The 19693-nt window shown below is 36.5% G+C and overlaps 1 protein-coding gene across 3 annotated transcripts in view; it reads left to right on the top strand.

Annotated features, from left to right (window-relative positions):
* The window catches only part of LOC126262266 (villin-1), a 364535-nt gene extending 346079 nt beyond the window's left edge, over window positions 1-18456 (top strand). For all 3 annotated transcript variants that reach the window (XM_049958769.1, XM_049958772.1, XM_049958771.1), the window contains 4 exons: window positions 1136-1291; window positions 6707-6813; window positions 7063-7245; window positions 18128-18456. In XM_049958769.1, the coding sequence (XP_049814726.1) occupies window positions 1136-1291; window positions 6707-6813; window positions 7063-7245; window positions 18128-18241 (560 nt within the window). In that variant the 3' untranslated portion in view covers window positions 18242-18456. The remainder of the gene's footprint in view (window positions 1-1135; window positions 1292-6706; window positions 6814-7062; window positions 7246-18127) is intronic.
* Window positions 18457-19693: the final 1237 nt, after the last annotated feature.

Here is a 19693-nt window from a genome sequence, read left to right as displayed (position 1 = left end):
GGAATGAGGGTGGTCAGTGAGATAGATCACTGCCACATCTCGAACCCACTTCGTAAGTACTGTGCCCCCACTTTTCATCTTTTACCTACTAATCCCTCTTTCATCACTTGGATAGAAACATAAAAGTTTCAAGAGCTAGTAATGGATTATTCTACTTTTAAGTTTGGAACTATCCCTTCTGAAGCTAAGTATTGAGCAGCCATTCTGTCTTCTTGTGACTTAACAAATTTCTCAACTGAAGTTTCCTTTTGCTGCTTTTGCTGCAATTAGATAGTTAGTAGTAGAAGTGGGTAATGACATGTTTTCAATTTCCTTTCGAATTAGTAGGATCTCTTAATTTCTTGTTTATTTTAAGCTTAACTAGTCTTTATCCTTTACAACTTCATGCTTTTTCATTGTCTTTTGTGTGTTATTGTAACCAGAAAGCTTTCAAAGACCTCTCTTGGACCACACACATGTTCTCCTTCTGAGTTTGCTCTTACTCTGTTTTCTCACGTAACTGAGAATAACTGGGTTTTATATGGAAAGATAGGCAAGTCTGCAAATTAAATTAGCATATATCTTTCTTTCTCAACAGTGCAAATGATACTCCACATTTAAAAAATACAAAATAAGGTGCTATTTGGCAGTTTTTAGATAGGCTTTCACCATTCCTCTGAAATCATACTGACATTCTTGGGGTTAAATAAGTGCCAGCTGTTTCAATAATTTACCAGAGTACAGTCCGGTAATGTACTTAATAACTGCTGATATTTTTGCACGTGAACATTGTCATTTTTAAAGTGCTAACACAACAAGAGATTGCTCTGCATTTCTTGTAGCATATGGACTTTGAATATGACTTGCTCTTCACTCTTGAAATAGCAGCAGCTATTGAGGACATCATACAGCTGCATTCCCATTGGTTAAATGAACTACTTCCAATTTCACAAGTACTAGCAGTGCACATTAGAATTTCTGTGTAGTGGAGAATCACTCACCAAACTGTCCCTTATTGACTGTAGCTATGGTTGCAAAACAAAAGAACAATAAATGTGAGTGCTAGTAGAGTGTGAACTGTTGAGTTATCACAGTTGCTTCTTGTCTGTCAATGTTCTTACCATCATTGACATTAGTGTTCACTATTATTTTTCAGCGGAAGAAATTATTAACTTCACTCAAATAGATTTAATAGAAGATGATGTCATGATGCTGGATACTTATGATGCAGTGTACTTGTGGATTGGTAAAAATTCTAATGAAGAGGAACGTAAACTGGCAGTGGAAGCTGCTTCAGAATATGTTAACACAGGTATGTTCTGATTCTCGCCACTTTGCTGCACTAATACATGTGACTTAAAAAACTGAAGAATGATTTAAAGAAGTGACATAATTCTTCCTCATGTCATAGATCAGTTCAACTTTAGGCAAATTATTCAATCATTTCACCAGTCAAAACATAATTTCCGTCTCTCTCTCTCTCTCTCTTTGTGTGTGTGTGTGTGTGTGTGTGTGTGTGTGTGTGTGTGTGTGAGTTCATACTGTGACATATGGAGGTGGAAAACAGAGAGAGGAGTGAAAGGCTTATTCATGTACCTCTACAAATATGTAGGATACTCATGAAGTTTAGTACAGATGAAGACTTTCTCCAGAATAAGGAAGCAGAAAAATCATGAACAATGATTCATTTTATATTCATTTTTCAACGAACAGAAGACTGAAGGAATAAGAAATGAATCAAAACTAATACAGTGGACCAATATAGTAACCAGAGAGAAAGATACTAATGAGTGCATCTCCATATTCGTTTCCACCATAAAACCTACACCAGACAGGAACTGCCCCCTTGTTACCAAAAGGCGCAACATCAGCAATAGGTACAAACAACTATATACAAAAAAGTGGGACATGTCACAGTTCAATAAAATCAGAATACTTTTACTCATGCTGAAAGACAGAATTGCTGATATTTGTGACAGCAAGAACAACTATGTGAACTTATCAGAGCAAAAGAGAAGCAGATTTTAAATAGCAAAAATAAATGCAAAGCGGCCTGGACTATAGTTAAAAGTAAAATAAACATGGGAAAGGAAGAAATCACTGTCCCTGTTAACTGTAATACTCTCAACAAATATATTGTTAAATCTGCAAGTTCCTTCCATCACAAAGTAATGACACATCTGACACTTAGGCTTTCCTTTTGTAGTCCTGGAGTAAAACAAATGAAAACTTCACTTAGAGAAGAATTACTGTTACAGACATTACTAACTATGTAAACAAGTTGAACAACTCTAAAATACAAGTTGGAAGAATAGCTCCATCCTGTAAATAAAATTCTTGTTGGTGGTACTTTCTAATATAAAAAAGGGTGACATGAGACACACTAATAACTAAATACCAATATCAGTTGTCCCTCTAATGTCTAAAAGCATATGTTATTCTCAAAATACATGTACAGATTTACATTTATTTTGAGAATAACAAGTTTTTGACTGGAAGCCAGTTTGGATTTAGACCATACCTATCAACCATAAAAGCTATTTAAATCTACACACTGCAATTTGTGGAATTTATGAAAGGAAACTGACCACCTATGCTACACTTACAGACAAAGAAAAGCTTTTGCTTCTACATCATATGAGATCATTGCAAAAAATCTTGAATATTTTGGTGATCTAGATAAACCACTACATTTTGTGGAATCTTAGGAAACAGGCAACAGTTAGTATATGTCAATAAGGAGAGGTCAAGAGTAGCAAAAATGAAGAGAAGTATCCCACAAGGCTCTATTTTTGGACCATTCCTCTTTATTGTCTGTGCCAGTGGCTTCTCAAACTATCTGGCATGCAAAACTGTATTATGTGCTGAAATGCCTATGAATTTGTCGGGTAAGAATATGCAGGTACTGATGTACAAAAATAATGAACTATTTGAAAAAAGTAGCCAGCAGTGTTAAGCTAACCAGTTATGTGTTAATAAAACAAAAACAGAGAAAATTTATTTTAATCTAAAAGCATAAAAAGAAGAGAATCAAGGTGTCAAACCATAGGATGAGTATACAAAGTATCTGACTAGTAAATTTTCATGTATGATTTTTATGTTATATAAACTAAGATTTCTATCAATAAAAAATTCTATGTTACTATGTTTTCTTTCAGTCATGGCTGCAGTAGAGGGCACTGTTATGGGGGTATCCACTAGGTACAAACTGCATTTTTTACATGGCAGAAAAAAGCAATCTGATGCATTCAAGGACTAAGACCTAGAGAATCCCTGTAAGAAACATTTCAGTCAACCCAAAATAATGATACTTCCAAGTCTCTATATGTATAATTGCTTAAAATATGTCAAAGAAAATTTACAGATATTTACTCTGAGAATGAATGTACATTTGCTGTATACAAGAAACAACTGCATACTAGAATACTGTTTGCAAGAGTGTCAGTGATATGTAACAGCTACAAAAACCTAAGTCTGAAAATATTTAGTAAATTGTCACAATCAGTTTAATTTCTCACTGTAAGTAAGTTCTAGTTAGTGTTACAGATACGGTTAAAAAAGAAGACATATTACTCAGTGAAATAATATCTTCAGAGTAGCTTGAAGGACATGTATAACGAGAGAAAAATGCTAATTACTCATTTTCATTATCATTGGCTCGCAAATTGCTGAAGTGGTGTCAAATAAAAAGGACTTGCAATACAGCTGCCGAACTCCCCTGCCTTCCGGACAACAGTGCCATACGGTCATTTTTTTTCCACTAGGAAATAAGAGAATTAGAGCTGCATACTTTGTGAAATCACATGTGTAATCATAATATACTTTTTCATATTATGGTTATTCATAAAGAAATGAGCTGTAGACTGTAAAATGAAAACCACTGAAGGGCTTGTAATGCTATTGCCAACGGGAAGAGATATGGTCCCTATAAGAGCACTGATACCACAACTTTTTGCTAGAGGGACATGGGAACACATCCGCATCACAACAGTGAGCACATGCATGTATGGACCATCCACTGCACTTGGTCGTGCTGAAAACAGAGAAACAGAAGCTTCAGAAAAAGAGCATAGGGGTGTGGTGCATTTCCATACAGCAGAAGGAGTGCAGTGAATAGAAATTCATCAAATAATGGCTCAAGTGTGTGAAGAACACATAGCATGTCTGTTGCAAGGTCAAGATGTGGCACAAGCAATTCAGGGAAGGATGAATGTTGTTGGCCAATGATGCTTGATCTGGAACACTGCATAGCATTACCAGTATCATTGTCCAGCTGGTGGATACCCCTATAACTGCAGACGGGTGATTTACAGTGGCAGGCATTGCACCAGAGGTCAAACTGAGCACAGGAATTGCAAATGGACATTCAGTGCTGTCAGTACACAAGTGTCATTTTTTGATTAATTTCTGTTCCCTGCACTCTTCTGCTGTAAGGAAATGCATTACATCCCTTTGCTCTTCTTTTGAAGCTTCCATTTCTCTGTTTCCAGGACTACTCATTGCAGTTGATGGTTTATGCATTCAGGTGCTTGCTCTGTCATCAGATGAGTTTGTATATCTTGTTCCTCTAGTGGCGAGTTTGGGGTCTCAATGCTCTTACAGGAACCACACTTTCTGCCATAGGTCATGACATTATGATGACATCAATTGCTTTCATTCTACAACCTCCAACTCATTTATTTTTGAATGGATGTAATACATGTAAAATGTAGATTATAATATACAGTATGACATGAAACTGCAAGAAAATGTGTGTACTTCTGTAGTCAATATGCAGATATATATATTTATATCTAAAAACAAAGATGATGTGACTTACCAAACGAAAGTGCTGGCAGGTCGATAGACACACAAACATACACACAACATTCAAGCTTTCGCAACCAACGGTTGCTTCGTCAGGAAAGAGGGAAGGAGAGGGGAAGATGAAAGGATGTGGGTTTTAAGGGAGAGGGTAAGGAGTCATTCCAATTACGGGAGCGGAAAAGCTTTGTATGTCTATCGACCTGCCAGCACTTTCGTTTGGTAAGTCACATCATTTTTGTTTTTAGATATATTTTTCCCACGTGGAATGTTTCCCTCTATTATATTCATATCAGATATATATATTTATTCATATATAATTGTGTGGATGTGTAATGAGATATTCTAAAATATGTAGGAAAAGACAGACTGCTACTTATTGTGAAGATGACATGTTCAGTTGCAGACAGGCACACACTTAATACAAGCTTTCATCTGCAGCCTTTATCAGAAAAAGATAAACACACACCATTCATTCACACAAGCAAGCACACCTCACTCACACATATCTGCTAACTCTGGTAGCTCTTTCCCACACTGCTGGAGTTGGCGATCATGTGTGTGTGAGGTGTGGTTGCTTGTGTGAATGAATGGTGCACATTTCTCTTTTTCTGATGGAGGCTGTGGCTGAAAGCTTATGTGTAAGTGTCTGTCTGCAACTTAATGTGTCATCTTTACGGTAAGCAGCAATCTATCTTTTTCTACATCGTTGACATTCCTATCTGGAGTTTCCATTGTCTGAAGTACTAAAATGTGATAAATTTGTGATGAGATATACTAAAATGTAAATGATGAAATGAAAATCATCAGTTTGTAAAGGTCTTAAAAAATGTACGTATTTAACTAAGAAGTATATGTATAACTTTGACTGAAAAGCCAGTTGCATGATAAATATTGAAAAGTTAATAAATAAACATCTATTCAAGTTTCAAGAATGAGCTTTTTACTCTGCATTGGAGTGTGCACTGATAAGAAACTTCCTGGCTGATTAAAACTTTGTGCCAGACCTAGACTTGAACTCGGGACCTTTGCCTTTCATGAGCAAGTTCCCTGCTATCTGAGCTACCCAAGTACAACTCACAACCCATCCTCACAGCTTCAATTCTGCCAGTACCTCATTTCCTACCTTCCAAACTTCACAGAAGCTCTTCTGTGAACCTTGCAAAACTAGCACTCTTGGAAGAAAGGATATTGCAGAGATATGGCCTATCCACAGCCTGGGGATGTTTCCTGAATGAGATTTTCGCTCTGCTGTGAAGTGTGTGCTGATATGAAACTTTCTGGCAGATTTAAATTGTGTTCCAGAACAAGACTTGAACTCGGGACCTTTGCTGTTCATGGGCAAGGGCTCTGCTGTCTGAGCTACCCAAACATGACTCACACCCCATCCTCACAACTTCGTTTCCGCCAGTTCCCCACCTACTACCTTCACAGAAGCTTTCCAGAGGACCTTGCAGAACTAGCACTCCTGGAAGAAAGGATATTGGGAAGACATGGCTTAGCCACAGCCTGGGGGATGTGAAAATCTCATTCTGGAAACATCCCCCAGGCTGTGGCTAAGCCATGTCTCCGCAATATCCTTTCTTCCAGGAGTGTTAGTTCTGCAAGGTCTGCAGGAGAGCTTCTGTGAAGTTTGGAAGTCATGCTTGGGTAGCTCAGACAGTAGAGCACTTGCCTGCAAAAGGTAAAGGTCCTGAGTTTGAGTCTCAGTCTGGCACACAGTTTTAATCTGACAGGGAGTTTCATCTATTCAAGTTATTCTCTTTACTGTAGTTCCCAGGCAGTTTTATGAATAATGTCTTTCTTACATTCCATCCTGGATTTTCCACTGTTTGATTGTGTTGTAGGTTAGGATTTTCTAATATTTAAAATAAAAACAAAACATACTGTGCAAAAATAAACCAACAATTTTGTATCCTTTCAGACCCTACTGAACGTGACAGTGACACACCAATTCTCCTCATAAAGCAAGGGTATGAGCCACCTACATTCACAGGTTTCTTTGGTGTGTGGGACAGAGATCTTTGGAATGTAAGTGTTTTTCTTTATTGATTTTATTATTGATTTGACAGATGTGGACATTGTTGAAGTGCAAGATTGGAATGGTGCTTTTTCAAGTAAATGGAAGCATATAAATTAATTTTATTGATTGCTATTGAATGTTAGTTACATGTAGCATTTCTTCAAATCTCAGGTTTACAGACTAGAAATTAATTTCAGATTTTATATTTAATTGTTGGCATTTTGATGTATGGGGTGACTGATTTTTAATTTTTTCAGAACTCCAAAACTTTCAAGGAGCTTTGTGCTGAGATACAAGGAGAAAATCCTATAATAGAAGTAGATACTGAAAAGATTGTTGATGGTAATGGATTTGAAGATTATCCCAAATACCCACTGGAGGTCCTCCAGAGCAAAGAAGTGGATAGTTTACCAGAGGATGTAGATAAACTCCATAGAGAGGTAACTTAAAAATGCATATCTATTGACTTCAGATATACAATGAACATTTTAGTCATATTTGAAAACATGTTATTACACGGTAGTTTGTATGAGTGATGTAATGTCATGATTATGTACCTTAATGGAAACTGTTCTTTTGATATTTTCATTCCTGACTTATGTGAAATATAATGCGTATACATCAATATTTCCCATGCACATGGCCTTGCAACCTTTCCCTATGTTTTCTTGATGCCAAATCCACCACCTCTTTCCTAATCCTCCTAGCCAGCCACATCCTGACCAGCAAGTATTTAACTTTCAAAGGCTAATCTATAAACAAATCCATGGTATCGCCATGAATACTTGCATGGCACCTTCCTATGCCAACTTATTTATTGGCCATCTGAAGGAATCCTTCCTTTTCTGTCAACACCTGAAGACACATATCTGGTTCAGATTCATTGATGACATGTTTCATAATCTAGACTTGTGAGGAGGACATGTGCTCCTTCCTCCATAACCTTGACACTTATTCCCAAATGTGCTTTGCATGGTGCTTCTCAACTAAATTTAACACCTTCCTATATGTTGATCTCCAACTTTCAGTAAGCTCCATAAATATGTCTGTTCATATCAAGTGCACCAACCACCAACGGTACCTCCACTTTGACAGCTGTCACCTGTTCCATTTGTAACAGATTCTTCAGTCTGCCTGTTCAACAAGCTATCTTCAAACAAGATACTGACCACAATTTTGTAGTTTGTGTTAAGTCCTACATCACAATCATTGCTCTAAATAAGTACTTATCCTGTTTGTTCATTGTTGGCATCCTTGTTTTCCATGGAGTATATTGCTGGTCCCAAGTCATTGCCCTTGTCCCAAGAAATATTAAACAGTCAAAGGATTGTCATTCAGGCAAATTCCAATGTTTATTCCAATAAATGCTGTTTCTGAACTTTGAAATAGATGTAGTCTTAATTATTTCCACACTAAACACTAACAACATCTAATATTCTGCCTTCAGCAGTGCTACAAAATTACACTGTCTGATCACCTTAATGTGATCATCTGTCAAAAGCCTGAATAACCACCTTTTGTAGCATGTACTGCTGTGAGACATGTAGGAAGAGAGTCAATGACGTTCTGGAAGATACCGAAGGACATGTGGAGTCATGCCAATTCCAGTGATGTTGCCAGCTGCGCTAGGGTTCTTGGTTGAGGATCCATGGTGCAAACACTCAAAATACAGAGGGAAATATTTTTCTGTATAAAGTGTTGAAAAAATGTTCAACATTCTGCATGTTTTGCATCACTGAATTCCTGGTGTAAAATGTGCATGTTGGTGACACTGTTCCCAGTGCTCTTTTGTTCATAAAAACAAGAGAGAACTTGCACATAAACCATTCTGTATTGAGTTTTGTGTTTTGAACTTTTTGTTAGATACAATGTCAGTGAAGAAATACAGTGGTGAAAGAGTGAGGTTTGTGGACTACCAAAAAAGACACAAGAAGGTTGTGTTTAAGAATAGTGAAAAACATTCACAGTTGCTGGAAATCTGTCAGACATATTGCAGAAATATCTTGTTCCTCAAGTAACAGTATCAGCATCACATCCATAGTGCATGGATTACTACACCCACTACAAGAAGAAATTTAGTGAGAATCCACCGGAATGAACACCATCACCCGAATGTGAAACTGAAGTAGACTGTGCAGATGTTAATATTCTTGGATGTGAAGTTGTTGATGTGTTGAATATGTTAGCATTTCTGCTGTAGCCCCTACTACACCCCCCCCCCCCTCCCCCTTACATGTTCAGGAAAGGAAAGAAGTTCAAGAAGAAAACAGTTTGTAAAAAGAAGAGTGGAAGAAGTTGAAACAAGTTTTACACAAGCAACATCTTCAAAACTTTGTAAAGTGTTTAATATAAATGCACTTGTTGCAAAACCTGAAGATTGTGATATGTGCACAAAATATGATGTGTGGTTTCAAAACCTCAGCCATGTATACTGAGAAGGTACAGTGGCTGACACTGATACTAGGTAGCTACTCTAGGCAGCAGATACAGAAATACATACCCAATTCTTTGCGTAATTTGATATCGAAAACTCATAAAATAATGAATAAGAAATGTATTTAGGCATGCCCAGATTCTTACTGGGGGCATCTGTTGCAAGATGACATGCTTACTGTTGCTCTGGAATATTACCTAAGTGATGAAAAAAATTACAGAAGGCAAACTCCTAATCAGGCAGATATCTGTGTCAGTGAAAATGGTGAAAAAAGTAAACAGATATATGTCAAGATCAATAAGAGAAGCATATCTGCTAATGAAAAAGGAGAACCCGAATTTAAAAGTTGGTCCCATCAAATTCTACTCCATATGACTGAAATGGGTAAAAAATAATGACAGCCAGTGAAGGAAGTATGCACATGTATTTACTGCACTAATTTGAAACTTGTTTGTTTTGCCATTGGCAATATCACAGGAAAGAAGTACACAGAGATGGACCTGATGCTTTCAGATATATGTCAAGAGCTGCAAGATAAATGTTGGTTGCAGGAGTGCAAAATGTGTCCTGGTGCTGAAGTGATGACTATTGAAGCAATGAGTGTTGAAGGATTACACATTAAGTCTACAGACAATGACATAGCCTATGCATTGTGGGAGGGAGAAAATTTGGCAAAGAAGAAAATAGAGCCAGAGAAGTGTTTTACAGAAAGTTAGGCATTGGGTCATGAAGGGAATATCTCATCATCATATCTGGAGGATTCAGAAACAGGCCATAGCAGAAGTAAAATCAGCCACATTCCAGAATACTGATACGAGAGTTCTTGATTTTGACTTTAATGAGAACTGGTCAGTTGCTTTGCAGAACAAAATTCAAAGTTACCCTGGTATACATCATAGGTATCAATATTCACTTGTGTTGCTCAGTTCCTTGGAACATCGCACTGTTTCATTATTGTCAGTGATCATCTCATTCATTACAGTGCAAATGCATGCTACACTTTCAGCATGATAATTGATGACATAGCATCTAGAACCAGCCCGATTGGGTTTAAATCTGGGGAGTTTGGTGGCTGAGGAACTGTAGTAAACTCATCCTGATACTCTTTGAACCATGCACATACACTGTGAGGTGTGTGAGACGTTGCACTGTCCTGCTGGTAAATGCCATTGTGCTGAGGAAAACCAATCTGCATGTTGGGGTTGCTTGTTGTGTGGTTGGTTGTTGGTGTACAAGTTAACTAGTGTAGGAGCAAGAATGCTTCCTTGGAAAAAAGATCATTTTTTGTTTTGTACCACCAACGTTTTGCATTTTGAAAATTAATGTTGAATCTTTTGTTGCTGAGCAGCTCTGCAGTGATCTTTGGTTGTGTTGTACACCTTTGACAGAACTAACCTGATGTTCACTGTGTCATAATAGACTGCTGTTAGGTCAGCAAAAGCAATACCAGTAAGAAGACCTTTCTTGAAGCAGTCCTCAATATGCTGTATGAGATTGAGTACCTGCCCTTTGCAAGACCGCCTGGGACGGAAGTCGGCTTGTTCTCTAATGAGCGTATCTGCTATGAGTGGGGTGAGCCAGGCTAGACTGGATGGCAGAGTAAAGATATTAGCCAAAAATTTTTTTTATCAGTTGGTGGTTTTCTGGACTTGATCAGAGTGGCAGCATAAGCTTGTCACCACAGTTTTAGAATGTTGAAAGTTTCAAGTCAGCAGATGAAAATTTAGCAGAGTACCTCTATTGCTAAGGTGTTTTAACTGTTCTATGTGTCACTGGTGGCCTCAACAGTTTTTCCACCTTTCAGAGTTTGGATTTTATATCATATGTTACCTTATCAGTAGTCTTAGTTGATGGCCAATTCCATTTAAAAGCTTGGACATGGCAGCAGTCAACAACCACAGAACTATGTGTACAATGGGAATCATGTAGCCAACCAGTTGCACATCGAAAGTTTATTCAAACTTAGGTTTTGACCTATATAAATCTGTCTTCCTCAGAAGTAACAGCCCCTAAAAACAGGATACACTATAACCAGTACATGGAAGTCATATGTTCAGCAAAAAGAAATATAAAAAATTACAAGCAGTGGAAATATAAAATAAACTTACATGTTACATATTGTGTGGAAAGAGAACCAAAATCATAAGGCTTAGGCAACAGTAAAATGATCTATATAAATACTATGGCATAGCCATATTGCTTAGTCAGTAGTAAAAATGATCCATGTAAAATCTAAGGCAGACATGCAACATACACACGAAAAGACAACTAACAGGATAGAACGGACAAGCCAGCAGGAAATTTACACCCAGGTGGTGTTCACATAAGAAGTAGTGCCAAACATTATAGGTGCATAACATTTTAATAAAATTACATTAAGATAACGTTACAAAAACAATTACAATTACACTCACAGTGACATTGCTAAATTGTACAGGTTCATGAGGGTCAATGGATAATTTCTTTATTATATACCACACCTTCTTGCTGTTGTGAATAAAGTTGAGGTCTGTCATCAACATGCACAACACAGCTCTGCATGTGGAACATACTCTCTGCATTAGTGTCTCACATGACTCCCTCATTATGTCAGAGAAATGGTCTTCCTAAAAGCTACAACAGTAATTGGCATATAGCAGCACATCATCATCTTGTAACCCTAGTATGTAGCTGATTCTGCAGCCCCTTGGGATGCTCTGACTCACAGCTTTAAGCAGAAACTAGATGAATGCATCATAGTTCTTTGGATTGGTGTCTACTTCAAACACTTTGCCTTCAACCATTTTGGTGAAGACTTTCCACATAGATCTGCACCTGAAGTGTGTGGCCTGAGGTTGTACAACTTTTTGAGAGGTGCATATAACTGGTCTGTGTTGTGTGGAGGGTATTGCTTTGAGAATGTGCTTCTTTATTATTTGTTCAATGTCACAGCTGACAAAAAGCAGATTGGAGTTGTAACTTGTCTTCCATCAACAGCAATAGAATGTCTCTGGTTGCTTTGGGTCATGGATGAGTTTGAGTTGCTGGCACTCTTCCCACAACTTGACTTCAAATCCATTGTTGTTATATGCACTGCATCCCCAGTCATTGTGGTGTCTGTTGAAATTGCCATGGTCATGGTGATTTCCTGGGGTCAGTGGTAGGAGGTTTGTAGACTGAAGTTAAAGTGCACTTGTCAAGCTCTCACAGTTAGGTTTTCAATGTCATCATCATCTGTTGGACAAGCAAATTTTATTTCTCGATGTGGTTTGCAGAATATTGCACTACCGTACATTGAATGAGATTTCTCTATAACTCATCTCGTCAATTCTGGGCTGGCAATTGTTCATACCATGGGGGGTTTTTTCATATGCATAAAATACCATATTCATGTTTTGACATAGGTGAGATAATAAAACTGATTCGGTTGTTGGAAGTCACGGGATGTTCATTAAGGTTGTTCTTAATGGTAGTCTTGAAGAGGACCTACTCTGTAAATCCTTGGCTGCCATCATGTCAAGAGGTTTGGCCAGGCCAACGGCACTGTTACCAAGTGATGTTTTCCTTGATAAGAGCACTGCATGCAGAGGCACCTTTCTTGATTCCAAATGAAATGCTTAAATGTTAATTTAAATGTGCAAATTATAAATAATTAAATATGCAATAATTCATTTTTAGGAATGTGCATATATCAAAATTATTTTTACCAGACTGAAAAGATTGATACCCCGCTAGTATCATATGTTTGTTATTATATTATCAGCTTCAATGCATTACACCACTGACAACCCCCCCTTCACCCCCCCCCCCCCCCACACACACACACACACATGAGATATGAGTTATGGGTGGGTATCTGCTAGTCCCATGATACTAAAAGTCGAACAAAAAGAATATTTCTTTTTATATTAATCGAATTATAAAACTTACCACAATTGAATATTACAGAAGTTGTACAGTAAATTGTCTTACTTTCTGGTTTTTGTTCTGTTGCCAGTCCTTCACTCCATCATAATGTCTCCCTGATGTACTTCAGTATCATAGGCTCTTGTTTCCTAGAGTCTTCATTTGTGTGGCCTACAATATGTTTTATGCCATCAGTACACAAAACCAGGTTCACTAACATAAGATACACTACTTTGCATTCTAACACAGTAACTGAATTGGAGGTACTTGAATTAATAGACAATTAAGTCAGAAAATTATGTGGTGTAAAATTTCTCAACAGTATAAGCCCAAGTTCATAACAAAATAAGCATAGTCATTCAGCAGTTATAGAAAATGTTTCAAATATATGCAGTTCAATGGTTTAAATATATTTAATTGAATGATCAGCAAAATGATGCATCCAAAAAACTGATTCTGTAGTGTTAATGAGACACAAAATAACTTAGAAAAATTTTTGTAAGCTTCCAAATATAATATTAAATGTAAATCTTGCAACTAACCAGAATAGTAGATCTAAGACACACATTTTAAATACTGAAACTTGAAATAAGAATTCATAGAAGGAAATTGTAAGCCTTTTTAACTCTCCGCTTAAGTAGGAAATTTTCAGTTACTGTCTGTTCATGAGAAGAGATTTCCTGAACCATCTTCAAAACTTACAGTAGAGTATGCTTGTGTCCTTACACAACAATGTCAAAACAGTATAATTATGTAGCACTACCACTCCAGTATATAGGTTGTTCTATCTAACTGTCTGTCTTTTCACATGCCCAGACAAATATTCAGTTGTTCAAAAGTATAAAGTGCCTTCAGATATGGTTAACAGCATCTATCACTACTTTCATGACCCAAAATGCTAAACATCAATCAGAAATAAAAGCATGTCTAAGTAACGTAATGTAATTACTATTTCAGCATTAAATCATTGTACTTTTTAATATATCAGCACAACTGAGTAATTTTAAGTAGCTAAGAATGACACTATTGATAGAGGAAGATATTTTCAAAAGATTGGCAGGATAGGATAAGAATGGATGCAGTATAGAAAGTGAAGTGAAGAAATGCTACAACAGTTAGAATCTTGTGCTTGCCATTGGACATGTCATACCAGAATGTACAAAGGCTACTCAGAAAGTAACAGATGTCTTGAAATAAAAAATTAAATTTGTTTCCCAAACAAACTGCTGAAGCATAGCCTTCATCTGATTGGCAATACGGGGGTGGTCGTTATCCTGCAACAGGATGATTCCATCTGACAGTCCAAGGGCAAATGGCAAAGCCAGCAATAGAAGCAGTCCTCATCTCCCCCACTAAAGAAACCCAAAACTGTTCATGCAAGTTCTGATAAGTTCATGATGACCTTCATCTTTGACTGCAGTGGCCTTCTGTTGAAGTTCCCCAAGTGTGGAACCCCAATCAGCACGCAGCACTATGAAGAAACTTCACAGAAACTGTAATGTACCATAAAGTTTAAGCGCCCGGGAATGCATTGAGACAGAATCATCTGTAGCACAATGATGGCCAGCCCACACTGCCCCCTGGACAAAGGCTAAGCTTCAGCAACGTGGTTGGGAAACACTGCAACATCCTCCATAGACCCCAAATCTTTTACCATGTTGTTTTCACATCTTTAGTGACCTGAGACCAATATGCATGGATGTCAGTTTGAGTTGAACAAGGAAGAGCAAAAGTGTGTGCAGTCATGGATGTGTCAGTGACTGACCATGTTATATGAAACAAAAGCTGATCATCTTGTCTTCCAGTGTGATAAATGTCTTAACACATATGATGATTAATTCTGGATGGAAACAATCTGCAGTGCCGTTGAGGCAGATGTTCTATTGTCATTTGACTGCCACTTATACTAGAGAATGTACAATTGACCATACAGAATATAAACACTGCAACATTCCTCCACATTCATACGTGTGAAGCAACATTTCAACCACACTTTTCTAACCAACAATTGGTCATAGTATGTTTCTTGCTTGTCCTCAAAGATATCCAAACCTCACACTGTTAAATGTTTGTCTATGGGATTGGAGGGAGACAGAAATTGCAGAAGAAATCTGAGTACTCTGGCCATCCCTAACCTCTTGTTGCCCAAAGTTGGTTTATTAATATTTGGAGTAAGTTAGTAACATGGGCAGTCGAGCACATTTTTATTGCACTTGACATGCTGAGATAGTGACATGCAGCAGTGGGTGAGAAGGACGGTCGAATTAAAATAACCAGTTCTGTTAATAATAAAATTACTCTTCCTTTTTGTTGCTCTTCTTTGTTTTATTGATAGCTTGTTGTGTATCTCCTTTCTATGGTTTACCTTCATATAACTGCATAGAAGGTGATCGGGTTGGTGTTTCAATAGTAATATGGATTTATTTTCAGTCATATATTTTCAGTCATTTCACTTCACAATACAAATCAATAAAACACACATAACTCATTCACCATTCTCACACTTCAAACCAACTTCATGAAAGAACAAAGATTTACCTCTGACAACATGTAGCAAAGAAATTACTATTATATACCAATCTGTATGTGCAAAACGATCTTTGGAGCATAATTTCACAAATAAAATACAATTAACTGTCTATCTTTTTTGAGGAGTCTATAATCATCTTTGTAATTACATTAAGTATTTATAAACATTGACATTTAAACATTTTTTCATATCTATGTATTAGTGAATTTTGGTTTTTATGTCTATGGTGCAGTATCATTTACTTCATTTGATCCAAGATCAGTTAGTACATTTATGTCACAATAATCAGTTTTATTACAGTAAACAAGATGACTGCAAGTTTGCATTGTCAATGCTCCTGCCCTGAAGGAACATATATATCGAGCAAGACAAGCTGCACAAAATGTTATTCCAAGAGTTAAAAAGAATTAATTGAAAATTTATTACAAACTATTTAAAACTGATTGTGAAATATCATAAATTTCTTGTGCTGAAACTGTACCAGGAACTGGTATAAGGAATTTATGAAGGGGAAGTGCAAGGTTCTTGGCTTGGCAGGGAAAGGTCTTAGGTCACAGCACAATGCCTAACTGTTTTGCAACTGAAGAGGTTCCCTCTGTGAAATGCAGTTCTAGAATGTCAAGAAAATATCCATCTATGGATGCCATAACCCCTCTTTGGTCTAAAACATCTTCCATCACAAATCTGGAAGCAAGAGGGTGTCTAATTTGGTTAAGAGGGTGGTTGGTCCAACAATTTTTACTTCAGACCCCTTTGCATTTCCATTGACAAGGTGCCTCTTTCTTAGCAGGTACTTCTTTTTTCGTCAAGTTGATCTGAAACACTCCCATGACATTTTCCAGTCTATTCAATAAATGAATTCAACTCCCACGTTTTTGGTGCACAGCCACATGCACCGTTTGATTGCTGATTTGTAGCCTGGAAGGTTGGGCCCATGTCTCATCAAAAGTAATAAATTTCCCCACCAAATTAATTGGATTCTTTTTTTTTATGTGTTAAACCTTGTGGAGACATTTGTTGCTGTATTTGCTTTTTGTCAGCATTGCAACAAATACATCAATCTTCTTGTAGCACCAAACATTAAATCCATAATCATCTTGTGGTATTGTAGTTCCTCTTATGTGTGTGCTTGCTATGAAAATAGGATGAGGAATTCTGCCTTATGCAAGACACTTTTTCAATTTCATTTTACCAAGACATGTTTCAGCACTTTTTGTGCTATCTTCAATGCATTATTTTATTTTCTTCCTTACACGAAGCTATTGGATATTTATGTTGGTAGTTAGTCTGCTACACAATCTTCAACTTCTCATGGCTTTGATGTTGTAGTGCTTTCTCTTATGTTTTGGCGAGGTGAATACGCTGATTTCTGTGCCTTATGGTCATTTGACAACACAGTTTGTAAGAAATTTTCAAACATGGGCAGAGTATTCATCACCATTACATGTTGTTGTCTGTTGTCTGGTGGTGATAACTCTGCCCATGTTTGAAAATTTGTAGAAAGTGTATTGTCAAACAACCATAAGTCACAGAAATCAGTGTATTCACATTGCCAAAACATATTATAAAACACAACAACAACAAAGCCATGAAAATTGTAGATTGTGTAGCAGCCTAGCTACCAACATAAATACCCAATAGCTTCATGTATGAAAGAAAATAAAATAACCCACTGAATATAGCACAAAAAGTGCTGAAACATGTCTGGGTAAAACAAACTGAAAAGGTATCTTGCATAAAGTGGAATTCCTTGTCCTATTAAATCTATATATTTATCTCTGTAGATATTTTTACTGTTACTTCATTGCAAATTTACCAAGACAGTATAACAGGCACTGGTACTCATTTCTGTACATAATACATAACTTATGTGGAGTCACTCACTACACTGATGGCTCATTTGCATTTGCAGCTTATTGTAGCCCCCTCCCCTCCTTTTTTGTTTCTGTTAATAAGGCACTGTTGCCTATGTACCAGTGGCTATGGCAGAGTTCTGTAGATTTTAGCATCAGTGCCTTTCTTTTCATCAGGAATGCCATTGAAACATGTTATAGTATATACCGTAGTTATAACTCCCTCATTACAAAAACGAATTTACGCAATATTTAGCACATTCCTGAAAGGAATTCACACACACATTAACACTATAGTTACTTATGTTAATGTTCATAACAGACAACAAAAGAACTGTTTTGAAATCTGAAGTCCATAAACAAAGTTCATTGCAGTATCACAAAGGCAGTAAGCATGAAACAAAATTTTTCTCCTTTTTTGCCTGAAATGATATGAGGTGTTGAAAACATAGGTTAATGTTGGAGTCAATTAAATACGTTCTTTCATTGTAAGAAATTGATTCTAGTATCATATTCAGTTTAAAGTGCACATTTTTACTTTTGTGAATGACTGCATATCTCTATAGCATAACGCGTCATGAGTTAATAAGCAATACATTCCTTTTTTCAATACATTTCAGGTACATTTGACATCAGAAGATTTTAGAGCAGTATTCAATATGTCATATGCAGATTTCACTGGTTTACCAGCTTGGAAACAGAACAACCTCAAGAAAGCAAATGGCCTATTTTGAAGATCTATTGTCACTGATGTAAATATTCTTGTCTACTTTCAAAAGGCAACTTCAGAATGAGATCATACAAAAAATTGTCAAAATGTATTCTGTGTTTTACAAATTAATGTTTAATTTATAACTCACATCAGGTGCCATTCCTTTCTGGGCAGTATTGTTATTTGCTGTACTTGCTTCAGTGTATGACATTTTTGTAAATAAATATTTTAAACTTACTCAACTTTTTATATAACAATAAAACTGCAATGTAAACAGTTTTCCAAAGCAAAGAGCTTGTAGTTAAAAAATTTTGAGCATATTTTGATTTGAAATGCAGATTTACTGGCCACATAAGGAAACGAAAGACAAAAAGAAAATAATTTTTGTGTCACTGTCAGTCAGATGGAAAGAATAGGTTATTACTTTATTAATTTTTATTGATTATAATTTAAATTTCTTGAAGGAATCTGACAGTAAAAGTGATCTAGAGGTGCTGTTAGCTCCTTATAATTTAATATCAGTCATAAATTTCTGTACCAGAGTTGCTCAACATAGTAATACATGTGTAGTTAATGTATTCATACAAGAAGTGGAAGTTAAACATTCCTATCCTGTGGTAAGAGGATAGTCAGATTATGATACACAGCTATACACCATTCATTATAAGAACAAACCTGAATTAAACAAACAGAACGCAATGACTGGTCAGAAGCCATAGCACACATACACTGATGTTGCTCTCTTGGAAGTAGGCTCTGCTTATGTATTAGATACATTATTACTAAGTTACATTAAAAGAAACTTTAAAATATTCAAATGCATTAGCCACCATTGACATTTTTCTTAATCATGCTTTAGTTATGTTGTTTCAAAAATCATCTATAGTCACAGCCTTTGCACTGTTGTGCTTTGATTGTCGCGCTGTTAATATGCAATATGAAAATCCCGAGGCTGCTTAATGTTCCGTAGTGAAACATGCATGTGGAACACAGTTAAAAAGTGATGAGAAGTAGGTTGTTCTTAATGTTTGTAATAAATTTACAGAGATAATTGGCTTCGAAGTTTTCTGAGGGACTGTATTAGATACAGTTGCAACCCAAGTGCAGATTCGTGAATAGCTGAATGAGTAGCATAGTAGCTTGATAATTCACTGCAGTAAATGAGACACTGATTCAAGTCTTGCCCAATTCATTTTGAATTACCTACATCCTATAATTGTAAAATCCATCATCATTTTTTATGAATAATGCACGTCTCCTTGTTTTTAATTGCATTTTGCACACAAAAATTCCTGTTTTCCTTTCAAATAAAAATTCTCAATTATCAATATTTTATGAGAGACTGTTAATAAAAAGTTGCTTAAATTAAGAAAACATAACAATTTAATTTTTAAGGCAGAAAGAAAAAGGAAATAGTCTTTATCTGGACAGTATGTATTGTTTTGTACTACAGATGTAGATACGTGCCGTAGAA

Source organism: Schistocerca nitens, chromosome 6, assembly GCF_023898315.1.
Source record: "Schistocerca nitens isolate TAMUIC-IGC-003100 chromosome 6, iqSchNite1.1, whole genome shotgun sequence".
Lineage (NCBI taxonomy): Eukaryota > Metazoa > Arthropoda > Insecta > Orthoptera > Acrididae > Schistocerca > Schistocerca nitens.
This window is presented reverse-complemented; position numbering and strand designations above follow the sequence as displayed.